Source organism: Oncorhynchus nerka, linkage group LG7 (genome assembly GCF_034236695.1).
Source record: "Oncorhynchus nerka isolate Pitt River linkage group LG7, Oner_Uvic_2.0, whole genome shotgun sequence".
Taxonomy (NCBI): Eukaryota; Metazoa; Chordata; class Actinopteri; order Salmoniformes; family Salmonidae; genus Oncorhynchus; species Oncorhynchus nerka.
Genome location: NC_088402.1, coordinates 30,732,416 through 30,745,516, shown reverse-complemented (window position 1 = coordinate 30,745,516; position 13,101 = coordinate 30,732,416). Strand labels below are relative to the sequence as shown.

General features: G+C 46.3%; 1 protein-coding gene across 9 annotated transcripts in view; it reads right to left on the bottom strand.

The window, feature by feature from the left end:
- The window catches only part of LOC115132127 (receptor-type tyrosine-protein phosphatase U-like), a 310,999-nt gene that overhangs the window by 147,588 nt on the left and 150,310 nt on the right, over positions 1-13,101 (bottom strand). For all 9 annotated transcript variants that reach the window (XM_065020406.1, XM_065020409.1, XM_065020410.1 and 6 more), the window contains exon 3: positions 301-572. In XM_065020406.1, coding sequence (XP_064876478.1) covers positions 301-572 — 272 coding nt within the window. The remainder of the gene's footprint in view (positions 1-300; positions 573-13,101) is intronic.

The following is a 13,101-nucleotide window of genomic DNA, read 5'->3' as shown; positions in this document are numbered from 1 at the left end:
ATTATCGCTCACCTGGTATTTGCTGGGCCAGAAGGTGCCAACGACATAGCATTAGACATATAATTAGCAAAATGTATGTGTTAACACATATGTATCATTATCGCTCACCTGGTATTTGCTGGGCCAGAAAGTGCCAACGACATAGCATTAGACATATAATTAGCAAAATGTATGTGTTAACACATATGTATCATTATCGCTCACCTGGTATTTGCTGGGCCAGAAGGTGCCAACGACATAGCATTAGACATATAATTAGCAAAATGTATGTGTTAACACATACGTATCATTATCGCTCACCTGGTATTCGCTGGGCCAGAATGTGCTGACGGCTAGCTCCACCTGGTGCCACTGGCGTCCATGTGACCCGGAGACGTTCCAGACGGGGCTTCCCCGTGGCCCCCCGTTGACCCGGATGTAGAGCTGCAGGTCCCCGGGGGAATGGCCGTCGCGGCTGTACAGGAAGTAGCTGAATTGGATGCAGTGCGTGTCGTTCTCACTCAGCGAACGGAGGAGAAGGTGGGCCCGCTGCCCCACGGCATGCTGGGACGAGTTCACCATCATGAACGACCCTGGGGGACAGCAGAGAAGAGACAGGGTCAGATGGTTATAATGCAATTCCTGTCAACAGAGACAGAACTTTAGGGAAATCTCCATGATTTGAGGGAAAGCGGTTCTCTGCTCTACCTCTGTCTCTACCACAGGCGGCCGGTGGCACCTTCATTGTGGAGACGGGCTCATAGTAACGGATGGAATGGGATCTATGGAATGGTTTAGAACACATCGTTTCCATGTGTTTGATTCCATTCCATTCACTCATGATTATGAGCCGTCCTCCCCTCAGCAGCCTCCTGTGGCCTATACCTCTCTCTACCTCTCTCTCAGACCGTATAAGGGTTTCTTTGTCTGCCACAATGCCTCAGATCTCCCCTGTTCAAAGCTCTGTTTTATGGACAGACAGGGAGAAGACCGACAGAATTTCATTTAGAGACTGAGGTTCACAGAGCCTCTCATCCCTCCCCTTCTGATTCTCTCTCATCCCCTCGGCACTCAAGGTTGTAGCCTGTCACCTGGCCCTGACACAGGTGTCAAACAGACAACCAGACAAACAGAGGGAGATTTGCCTTCACAGCTGTCCACACACCTCAATGGATGAGAGAGCGCGAGAGCGAGAGAGAGAAACAGAATGAGTCAAAGAAAGAGAGAATGAGTGATAGGGAGATGTCCATGTTGATCACACCAGATTGGGAACAGTGTTCATGAGGGAATCCCAAAAGAGTATCATTCTAACCATTCTAATCTTCTAATAATAATCAATGGGTCACAGTATTGGAATCTGTTACCGAAGCAATCTTCTAAGTGCTTTAAAGACACAGCTGTAGTGTATTCTCTATGGAAGGGCAGGATAGGATGGGTGATGTACTTGAATGAGTGTGTAATCAGGGACTCAGTGCCCTGCCACTTCTACTGCCATTAATCACACTGACACTGTTATTAGGCTGTAATGGCAATCTAGGGAGTACTTTGAACACTAGTGATTACGCACGCACGCACGCACGCGCGCACACACACACACACACACACACACACACACACACACACACAGAGCGATGGGCTCAGGCCCAAATCCCGGTGACCTTCCTGGAAGTGAGAGCTCCACTCCCTCCTTCTTCTCCTCCTCCCTCTCTGCTCAGCAGGTAGAGTGATCAAGACACTACAGCTCATTGGGGACCTTATCTCTCTCTGTCCCTGACCTCAGGCTGGCGCTGGCTGCCTTCATAAGGAGGTAGTACAGCATGTGACCTACAGCATGTCTCTACAGCTTCAGCCCTGTGACCTCAACATGCCTTTCAGACAGGCTGCCTCTCCTCATTGCATTTCCTCATCACCTTGCCCCCGGGTGGCACAATTCCAGTAACCTTCCTGAAAATGCAACGGATTCAAGATTTCCTGCTTATTCTCTCCTGATTTCGGGAATATTCCAACCAGGATTTCTGGAAAACCTGGGAATTTTGCAATGCTACTTTGCCCAAATCAGAGAAAAACAAAACACACACCAAAAAAACACAATAGAAGGTAACACAGTGCTGGGTCAATGAAACCCTATTCTTGTCGGTTTGCTTTGCTTGCTCACAGACAGAACAAGGAAAAAACTGAAGAAAGTTCAGTCGTTCGCTTCAAAAGTTGTGATTCCCCAGAACAACCAAGACCTACATCAGCCAGGTCACAGCACAGGGCTGCTCAGTGTTTTAAAAACCTCTTACAGTCTCAAAACCTTGAGTCCCCTTTACTGTCCAAAACATCCCTACATCCCTTTCCTCGCTCTTCTCTTTCCTGATCCCTGTCTGGACAAAACATCCCTCCGGTCTCTTTTCTCATCCTCTCCTATCCCATTTTCCCTGACCTCGACCCTGAACCCAGCCCAGACAGAACCGTCAAGCCTTCACTAAATTCCTACTAGCATCTTCTCCTCCTCGGGGGGACTGGCAGGCAGTATTCTCAGAAAACATTGATTTTCCCCTCGCTTCCCTTAGAATCTCACCTACATCCAGATTTGGACCAGAGCAGGCATCGACTTGGCCCCTACCGGCCCCCTGCGCCCTCACTGTCACCATGTCTCTGATGTGTGGAGACTCCTGGAGGCTCTTTGGGCCACGAGGCTAAATTGCTTTTCTCGCAAGATCAGCACGCAACTGAACTACTTCTCCCTTTCTAGTTTGAGATTTGAGACCAGGTAACAGGCCTATGTGTGAGAGAGGGAGAAAGCTGCATTGGGTAGGGTATGAGATGAGTGCTGTGACCAATAGATAGACAACAAAGACATTAGCTGGAATTGAATTGACCCTGGCATAGCAATGGTAACACATTGTCTTGTTTATCAACTGTAACCCAATCTCACACAATTCTTCCTCTGAAAATAGGAAGCTTCTAGTTGATGAACAGTGCTGGAAGGCAGGGAGAGAGAACGAGTGAAGATTAAAATATGTCTAACTAATTCTGACAGGCCCTAGAGCCTGTATGGAAATCAAATTAAGATTTACTCTAATCTATCTATGCAAAACATTATTACAGTCACTGATGTAGATATACCCTTATCTCACAGTTGCAGCCACCTAGTGGTGATTTAGGAAACTGCAGCAATCAGATTAGGAAACCCATTCATTATCAGACTAAACTCAACTGACAAATGAGGGACTTCCTAATATGGAGGCCAAAATCTACTAAAAACAAATAACTGAATCATATTATTTCTTCACCAAGAGCTGATATGATGAACTGTCTGGGACATCTTTTTCAGAAGGTGAATATACTTCAAAATGGAAGCTAAAGCTCAAAGTGAGTCTAAAGACATGGGTTAATACTGTGTCTGCTAAACATACCAAATTGCCATCATTCACCTGAGCGTGATTGAGTCAGTCCATTTTATAAATGCATTAATTGGAAATAAAACATCTTCTTTCCTGTCCATCCTTGAGGAGTGAGACACACACAGAGAGGCAAGCACACACACACAGAGAGAGGAAAGTACACACACACAGAGAGGCAAGTACACACACACACAGAGAGGCAAGTACACACACACACAGAGAGGAAAGTACACACACACACAGAGGCAAGTACACACACACACAGAGGAAAGTACACACACACAGAGAGGAAAGTAAACACACACAGAGAGGCAAGTACACACACACACACACAGAGAGGCAAGTACACACACAGAGAGAGGAAAGTACACACATCCAGAGAGGCAAGTACACACACACACAGAGAGGCAAGTACACACACACAGAGAGGCAAGTACACACACACAGAGAGAGGAAAGTACACACATCCAGAGAGGCAAGTACACACACAGAGAGGCAAGTACACACACAGAGAGGCAAGTACACACACACACAGAGGCAATTACACACACACACAGAGGCAAGTACACACACACACACAGAGGAAAGTACACACACAGAGAGGAAAGTACACACACACACACACAGAGGCAAGTACACACACACACAGAGGAAATTACACACACAGAGAGGCAAGTACACACACACAGAGAGAGGCAAGTACACACACACACAGAGGAAAGTACACACACACAGAGAGGCAAGTACACACACACAGAGAGGAAAGTACACACACACACAGAGGAAAGTACACACACACACAGAGGCAAGTACACACACACACACAGAGGAAAGTAAACACACACACACAGAGGAAAGTACACACACACACAGAGAGGAAAGTACACACACACAGAGAGGCAAGTACACACACAGAGGCAAGTACACACACACAGAGAGGCAAGTACACACACAAAGAGAGGCAAGTACACACACAGAGGCAAGTACACACACACAGAGAGGCAAGTACACACACAGAGAGAGGCAAGTACACACACAGAGGCAAGTACACACACAGAGGCAAGTACACACACACACAGAGAGGCAAGTACACACACAGAGAGGCAAGTACACACACAGAGGCAAGTACACACACACAGAGAGGCAAGTACACACACAGAGGAAAGTACACACACAGAGGCAAGTACACACAGAGAGAGGCAAGTACACACATACAGAGAGGCAAGTACACACACAGAGGCAAGTACACACACACAGAGGCAAGTACACACACACAGAGGCAAGTACACACACACACAGAGACTCTTTAAATAAAGTTTAAAAATATCCGGAGTTGCTGAAATATTCTCCATCAATCCATAAAGCCAGATAAGGCTCCCCTGTAACCCTGGCTAGCCCTGCCAAAGATGAGGGAACACACACACACACACATTAAGAGATTAGGGCACAGCTCTGACTTTCTGCATTCCTATCAGAACGTCAGATATAGCATATAGGGTGGGACCCAGAGTCTCAGGTCTCACTGTTTTTATCACACACACCAGGAGGAAGGGGAGATATATAGGGAGAGAAAGAAGAGGGAAAAGGAAGAGAGAGGGTGAGAGAGGTATAGATGGTGAGAGAGATTTTGATTGTTTATTTCACATTTATTTGTTATCTATTTCACTTTTATTTGGCAATGTAAACATATGTTTCCCATGGTCAATGAAGCCCTTTGAATTGAGAGAGAGAGAGATAGAGCAAGTAAGATAGTGAGAGCCTCGACGTTCGTTGCCTTTATCTTTTATATTTCTCTCCTCCACCATTTTTTGAAGCTTTCTGGCTGCGCTCCCATCAATAATGTTTTGTATAACTCAGCCAGGCTTATTCTGAAGCCAGACAACACCATCGTTCACAGCCAAACACCATGCATTTTAATAACAGTATTCTATCAATGGTTTTCTGTTATTTTTCTGCTATTTTCTGTTTCATCAATAGAGGTTAAATAACAGTCTTGCAGTCTGCCAGGCAACGTGTCTGTTAATCAACTTGGTGTTGGTGTGTGTCCAGTCGGCTTTTCTTGTTATTGTTATGTTTGTGTGTTAGTCTATTTCCACTGCTGATTGGGGACATTCGGAGAAGGTCATCCTGAAATGTTCAATCCCTACTGTTTTTGTATTTTGCGGTTTCATTTGTTAGTGTTTTTGTTTTTTTATACTGTAACCTCAGGCTACTTTCACCACAGATGATATTTGAAGGGCAGTTGCGGTGGTCGATTGGGAACATGCAGATTTGCCTTGCTGTTTGTCCGTGAGTGTGTGTGTGCTGCTGTAATGTGTGATCTGTAGAGCTGGTTGGCAGGGCACTGAGCTCGCAGGGCTGTGCTGTGTTGTGTTCACTGAGGCCGAAAGGCACCGATGCAGATTCTGCCATTTACAAAGTGACACAGTGCTTACACTGTGCAAATGGGAAATAGGCTAACCAACACCAGCTGCTCATGAATGCAACATAGAGAGACTCTAGCAACACAAACACACACACATACAGCTAACTTCCGTACACAAACAATCAGAGTCCGTCTGGATCTTGGGTTTGGAGCTAACGCGGTTCCCAAGGTGAGGGACGGGATCTAAACACACGACCGGGACTTACAAAAAAAATGGAATTATTACTAAGCTTGAAGGGATTGACTTGATATTGACACTGTATAATGAATGACAGCCTCTTTTGCTGGTAGAGGAGTCAACATCACTGCTAGCCACTGTATGCAAGGCCTGAACTGTCTTTGTTATAGTGGGGCGGCAGGTAGCCTAGCGTTTAAGAGCGTTGGGCTAGTAACCAAAAGGTCGCTGGTTTGAATCCCTGAGCCGGTAAAGGTGGAAAAATCTGCTGTTCTGCCCTTGAGCAAGGCAGTTAACCCCAAAACAACAACTGCTCCCTGGGCGCCGTGGACGTGGATTAAGGCAGCCCCCGGCACCTCTCTGATTCAGAGGGGCTGGGTTACATGTTGAAGACAGTTGTACAACTGACTAGGTATCCCCTTTCCCTGTAGCAGCACTGTAAACACACACCCACACTCAACCTGTCTCTTTCTCTCTCTGACTACATTTGGCCTGCCTCCCTTCCCCAACTGTAAATGACTTCGTTAATGTCTTAAGGAATTCTCGATCTCCCTCAAAGTTCACTGCTAAGAGCAAGGGACCCACGTGCCCTGTTTAAGAAAAGTCAAGAGGAGGTGAGGAAGACGGAGAGACAGAAAAGAGAAGCCTGCGAGGTACTGAGCTGAAACAAACAGTAGATCACACACACAAGAAATAAAGACAGAAAGAAAGCACTTCTGGGAAGGAGAGGAGTGTTATACAGTATGGAGATGCTTTGGCAGACAAGGGGAGGGGTTGGAGAGGGTATAGGGTTGTCAGCACACTGGATGGCTGGCTGACTGGGTGGCAGGGTGGCTGGCTGGCTCAGCTTGTACTGTACTGTAACAAGGATCTAGAAACAGGCGAAGAAGACATTCTCTTAAATGAGTTTGTTTTTCTATCACCACAGCAGAGATACAGAAATACCTCAGACATCAGGTCTTTGTGGAGAGCAGACACGGAGGAAGGAAGGAAGGAAGGAAGGAAGGAGACACTAACCATGCCCTGTAAGGAGACTGTGTTGGGTGGGAAGAGGGTGAGCTATTTGAGCATATGTTCCCAGGTAGAATAACCTGAGGCTGGTTAATAAAAACATCCCTGAGAGGAGAGAATAACAGTATGGAACAGCCTTGAACTATTTTCTATGTTTCTTTGTTTCTCAGTCTATGTGTTTCTCTCTCCCTCTCTTGGACTATCACTGACTATCACTGACTATCACTGACTATCACTGACTATCACTGACTATCACTGGCTCTCACTGACTATCACTGACTATCACTGACTATCACTGGCTCTCAGCGGCCCTGCAGTGCAGTTGATACCCAGCCCAGGTATGAGGTCTGCCAGTATGGACCAGGGCCCAGTGCTCCCCCTACCTCCCCTCCTCCCCCTACATCCAGTCGGAGTGATAAGACAGTATCAGTTACAGCCCTGCTGAGTGCCAGCGGCATAAGTGCATCTGGAGGAGAGCAGGGAGTTGCAGAGAGAGCTGAGTTGCATGCAGATCACCTTCAGGCAGAGAGGAGAGAAAGGCCCAGGCCAGAGACATGTTCACAACTTGGCCCCACATACAGTGCATTCGGAAAGTATTCAGACCACTTGAGCTTTTCCACATCTTGTTATGCTACAGCCTTATTCTATTTCATTTTTCTTTTCTTTTTTCAAATCAATCTACACACAACGCGTGGAAGTACCACGTTCATCTGTACAAACAACAGTACGCAAGTGAAAAACACCATGGAACCACGCAGCCGTCATACCATTCAGGAAGGAGACGTGTTCGGTCTCCTAGAGATTAACGTGCTTTGGTGCGAAAAGTGCAAATCAATCCCAGAACAACAGCAAAGGACCTTGTGAAGATGCTGGAGGAAACAGGTATAAAAGTATCTATATCCACAGTAAAACGAGTCCTATATCGACATAACCTGAAAGGCCGCTCAGCAAGGAAGAGGACACTGCTTCAAAACCGCCATGAAAAAGCCAGACTACGGTTTGCAACTGCACATAGGGACAAAGATCGAACTTTTTGGAGAAATGTCCTCTGGTCTGATAAAACTAAAATAGAACTCTTTGGCCATAATGACCGTCGTTGTGTTTGGAGGAAGAAGGGAGAAGCTTGCAAGCCGAAGAACACCATCCCAACCGTGAAGAACAGGGGTGATAGCATCATGTTGTGGAACCCCCTGCGTTGCTGCAGGAGGTACTGGTGCACTTCACAAAATAGATGGCATCATGAGCCAGGAAAATGATGTGGCTATATTGAACCAACATCTCAAGACATCAGTCAGGAAGTTAAAGCTTGGTCCCAAATGGGTATTCCAAATGGACAATGACCCCAAGCATACTTCCAAGTTGTGGCAAAATGGCTTAAGGACAACAAAGTCAAGGTATTGGAGTGGCCATCACAAAGCCCTGACCTCAATCCCATAGAAGATTTGTAGGCAGAACTGAAAAAGCGTGTGCGAGCAAGGAGGCCTACAAACCTGACTCAGTTACACCAGCTCTGTCAGGAGGAATGGGCCAAAATTCACCCAACTTATTGTGGGAAGCTTGCTTGGAAGGCTACCCGACACGTTTGACCCAAGTTAAACAATTTGAAGGCAATGCTACCAAATACTAATTGAGTGTATGTAAACTTCTGACCCACTGGGAATGTGATGAAAGAAATAAAAGCTGAAATAAATCATTCTCTCAACAATGATTCTGATGATTATTTCACATTCTTAAAATAAAGTGGTGATCCTAACTGACCTAAAACAGGGAATATGTACTCGGATTAAATGTCAGGAATGAAATGTCAGGAATAAAAAACTGAGTTTGAATGTATTTGGCTAAGGTGTATGTAAACTTCTGACTTAAACATCACATGACTAAAAATCACATTTACATACGTATTCAGACCCTTTACTCAGTACTTTGCTGAAGCACCTTTGGCAGCAACTACAGCACAGAGTCTTCTTGGGTATGACGCTACATGCTTGGCACACCTGTATTTGGGGAGTTTCTCCCATTCTTCTCTGCAGATCCTCTAAAGCTCTGTCAGGTTGGATGGGGAGCGCTGCTGCACAGCTATTTCCATTTCTCTCCAAAGATGTTCGATGGGGTTCAAGTCCGGGCTCTGGCTGGGCCACTCAAGGACATTCAGAGACTTGTCCTGAAGCCACTCCTGCGTTGTCTTGGCTGTGTGCATAGGGTCGTTGTCCTGATGGAAGGTGAACCTTCACCCCCAGTCTGAGGTCCTGAATGCTCTGGAGCAGGTTCTCATCAAGGATCTCCAAAGAGGCCAAAGAGTTCAATCTTGGTTTCACCAGACCAGAGAATCTTGTTTCAGGAATGATAAATGGAAACAGGACGCACCTGAGCTCAATTTCAAGTCTCATAGCAAAGGGTCTGAATATTATGTAAACATTTGCTAAAATTTCGAAAAAACTGTTTTCGCATTGTCATTATGGGTTATTGTGTGTAGACTGATGAAGACATTTTTTTATTTTAGAATAAGGCTGTAACGTAACAACATGTGGAAGAAGTCAAGTGGGCGAGAGAGTAGAGAGGTTGAATAGGGGGCTAGGCTTAGGGGTCAAGTAGTCTGAACCAGAGTGCTTCAACTTGACATTATATCATGGTAAGTGTCAATCTGTAGCCTACATCTTCACCACAATAATATGAATCAGATCCAAACCTGTAACTTGTCTTAAATATCTCTAGCAACAAGTAATACATGTTGGGTAAGTTACATGTTTGGGGCAGTAGGGGGCACACACTACTTGCCCTATAAGCCTTAGTGTTCTCTTCTCTAAAGGAGGGTATGCCAACAAAACAATGTGTCTCTTTAATTCTACGCCAGAACACATGGCACACTGATGGATTAAAACAGGGTGGTTTACATTTAGAATCTGTCACTGAATGAATGGGGTGAATGGGGGGCACCAGTCTGATCTCAATGAATCAAATCATCTTGAGAGAGCAGCCAAACGGCCCAACGGCCCAACGAGACACAACAAAAGGCTGCATGTGCGCTTTTCAAAAAATGTCCTCCTTCAGCTCTGATTGGTCGCCACAAACACAAAGCATCCAATGGGCTTTCCAAAACAACCTTGCTCAGATCTGATTTACCTCCTCGGACACAAAGCTTCAGCCTCAGCCAATGCTCTTGGCCGGCATTGTTCAAAAAAGGGAAAACAAAACAGGCATTACTTCATGTTCATTTGTGCTCCTCAGTCTTTTAGAGGCACGCACTGCCTACTTATTCAAAAGCTGCTACTCATTCAAAAGTCATCACTCCACCAAACACACACAAAACCCATCACTCAGGCAGATATAATTGAAAGACGTTTGTAATCCAGGATCTTAATTCACATCCTGCATAGCTGCAGTTTAATGGTGACGGCTTCTCGCAAATAAAGCTGTTGGTAATTGAAAACAATAGTCATCAATCAGTATAATAAGCATCTCCGGCTGAGGACGAGGAGGAGAAAACACCCGCTGTTCTATCAGTCCATCAAACCTTTACGAGCATAACACACACACACACACAGACACAGAAACACACACATGGAAACACGCCGTTCTTTAGTTCATCAGGCATTTACGAGCATATCGTCCTAATCCTTGTCACATCCACCATGGACAGCCGCCTACAAATCACCAGTGATAAGGCTTGACCAATGAACGCCCAAGGAGGAAACAAACACATGAGGAGGCCCCATAAAAGAACGAACCCCAGGCCAGTGCCTACGGCCATTCAGCATAGCTACGGAATTCAAAACAAACTCCGTGCTTACTTAGTGAACAGCTAGAGGGGACAATATCAGGGCAGAGATATGAAAATGTTACTCTTTATTTTCTGTGCAAAATGTAGGATTGCCGTGAGAGTGGTTGACTGTCATATACTGTACAACAGAATATGCAATACAAAGTAAATGTTGAAATGTTCTCTACATAATCAAACACCGTATTTGACATTTAAAGAAACAGATCTCTGGTATAAAAACATTGGTTTACTAGATCAGTATATGTGAGAGTCCGAGCTGACTCTGCCTGACTGCTTCAGAACAATAGGGTGGTACCAGCCAGTCTAGTCTACCATCCCAAATGGCACCCTATTCCCTATTTAGTGCACTACTTTTAATCAGGGCTCATAGAGCTCTGGTCAGAAGGGGTGCGCTATCTATAGGGTGCCATCTTTGTTTACCCATTCCCTGGGCCACGGACCCCGTAGCATGGTCCAGAAACAACAAGACAACAATAGCAATGACAGTGGCTGTGACCTATAACAACAGCATGGGGACTTGTTTGCCTGCTGTTTCTGTCCCATGAGGGGCGACAGAGGGAGTGGCAGAGAAACAATGGGCCTGAACAGACAGACTGTGTGTGGGGGGGCTGGTGACACACACGGCCCCTGATGCACCGCTAGGCCCAACCTCCTTCTCCCACCAGCCCCATGACACCCCAAGCAGGGCAGCTACGGGGCACAATCTGGTACTGGGTCAAAGAATCCAATTAATCCATGACAGAGAGGGACACACTTTGAGAGAAAAGGGGGACAGAGGAGAGAACTTCCAGACACTCTGTTTGAGATGGGTGAAAGAGAAAGAGAGGCAGAGAGAATGCCACAAGGGAATAGGAAATAGAACTTCATTGCCCTTCGACCTGTCAGAGTGTATGTATGTGTGCATGCGTAATTGCGTGCTGTGTGTTATATATTGCACAACCCACTGTTGTGCATCAAAAGATGTCCAATTGTCTTCAACCCAGCTGGAAGGGGGATGTCACCTTACTACACTGTGCATTTTTATCTAACTACATTCATTTCTGGGGAAATGTGAGGAGCGTCAACGACTATGTCAACCGCTCTGAACCTTCAGTTTATAACTTCTTCACTACCTCTATTTCGATCTAACCCACTAGATCACACATTAGATTTCTGAAAACTTTTGGTATTGTGCAAGTCCTCCCCAAGTAGGGCACTGTGACTGATGTTAGGAATCCAATAGTGAAAATGGTGTAGGAGGGTGTGTGTGTGTGTGTGTGTGTGTGTGTGTGTGTGTGTGTGTGTGTGTGTGTGTGTGTGTGTGTGTGTGTGTGTGTGTGTGTGTGTGTGTGTGTGCGTATGTGTGTGTGTGTGCGCACGTGCGCGTGCGTTTGTGTGTGCGCGCGTGCGCATGTTTGTGCGTGTGCGTCTGCCAAGACGTTAACGTGAGGAGCATCGCCTTTACAAATAGGGTAACAGGTGCTGCGTTAGCAGCGGTGGTACGGTAGTAATTCCCGGAGCAGGGTCAGCTGGGGCAAGGCGTAAGGGAGAGCAGGGTGTCAAGGGTATGTTACTGGCAGATAAATAATAATAAATAATGCTGTGTGATAGTCATGGTAAATAAATGTAATAGCTGAGCCATATGATTCAACACACGTCAGTGACACTCTCCTGGGGACTACAGCGTTCTAATGGAACACCAACTCCCCATCATCATTACAGTTCAGCTACACACAGGGAGTCAGAATCAGCAGCTAGCAGGACGCAGTGAGGGAGAATCCGCAGCTAGCAGGACACAGTGAGGGAGAATCCGCAGCTAGCAGGACGCAGTGAGGGAGAATCAGCAGCTATCAGGACGCTGTGAGGGAGAATCAGCAGCTAGCAGGATGCAGTGAGGGAGAATCAGCAGCTAGCAGGACGCAGTGAGGGAGAATCAGCAGCTAGCAGGACACGGTGTGGGAGAATCAGCAGCTATCAGGACGCTGTGAGGGAGAATCAGCAGCTAGCAGATCACAGTGAGGGAGAATCAACAGCTAGCAGGACGCAGTGAGGGAGAATCAGCAGCTAGCAGATCACAGTCAGGGAGAATCAACAGCTAGCAGATCACAGTGAGGGAGAATCAGCAGCTAGCAGATCACAGTGAGGGAGAATCAACAGCTAGCAGATCACTGTGAGGGAGAATCAACAGCTAGCAGATCACAGTGAGGGAGAATCAGCAGCTAGCAGATCACAGTGAGGGAGAATCAACAGCTAGCAGATCACTGTGAGGGAGAATCAACAGCTAGCAGATCACAGTGAGGGAGAATCAGCAGCTAGCAGATCACAGTGAGGGAGCGAGGGTGGGTAAGTGAGAAGGAAAGAGATT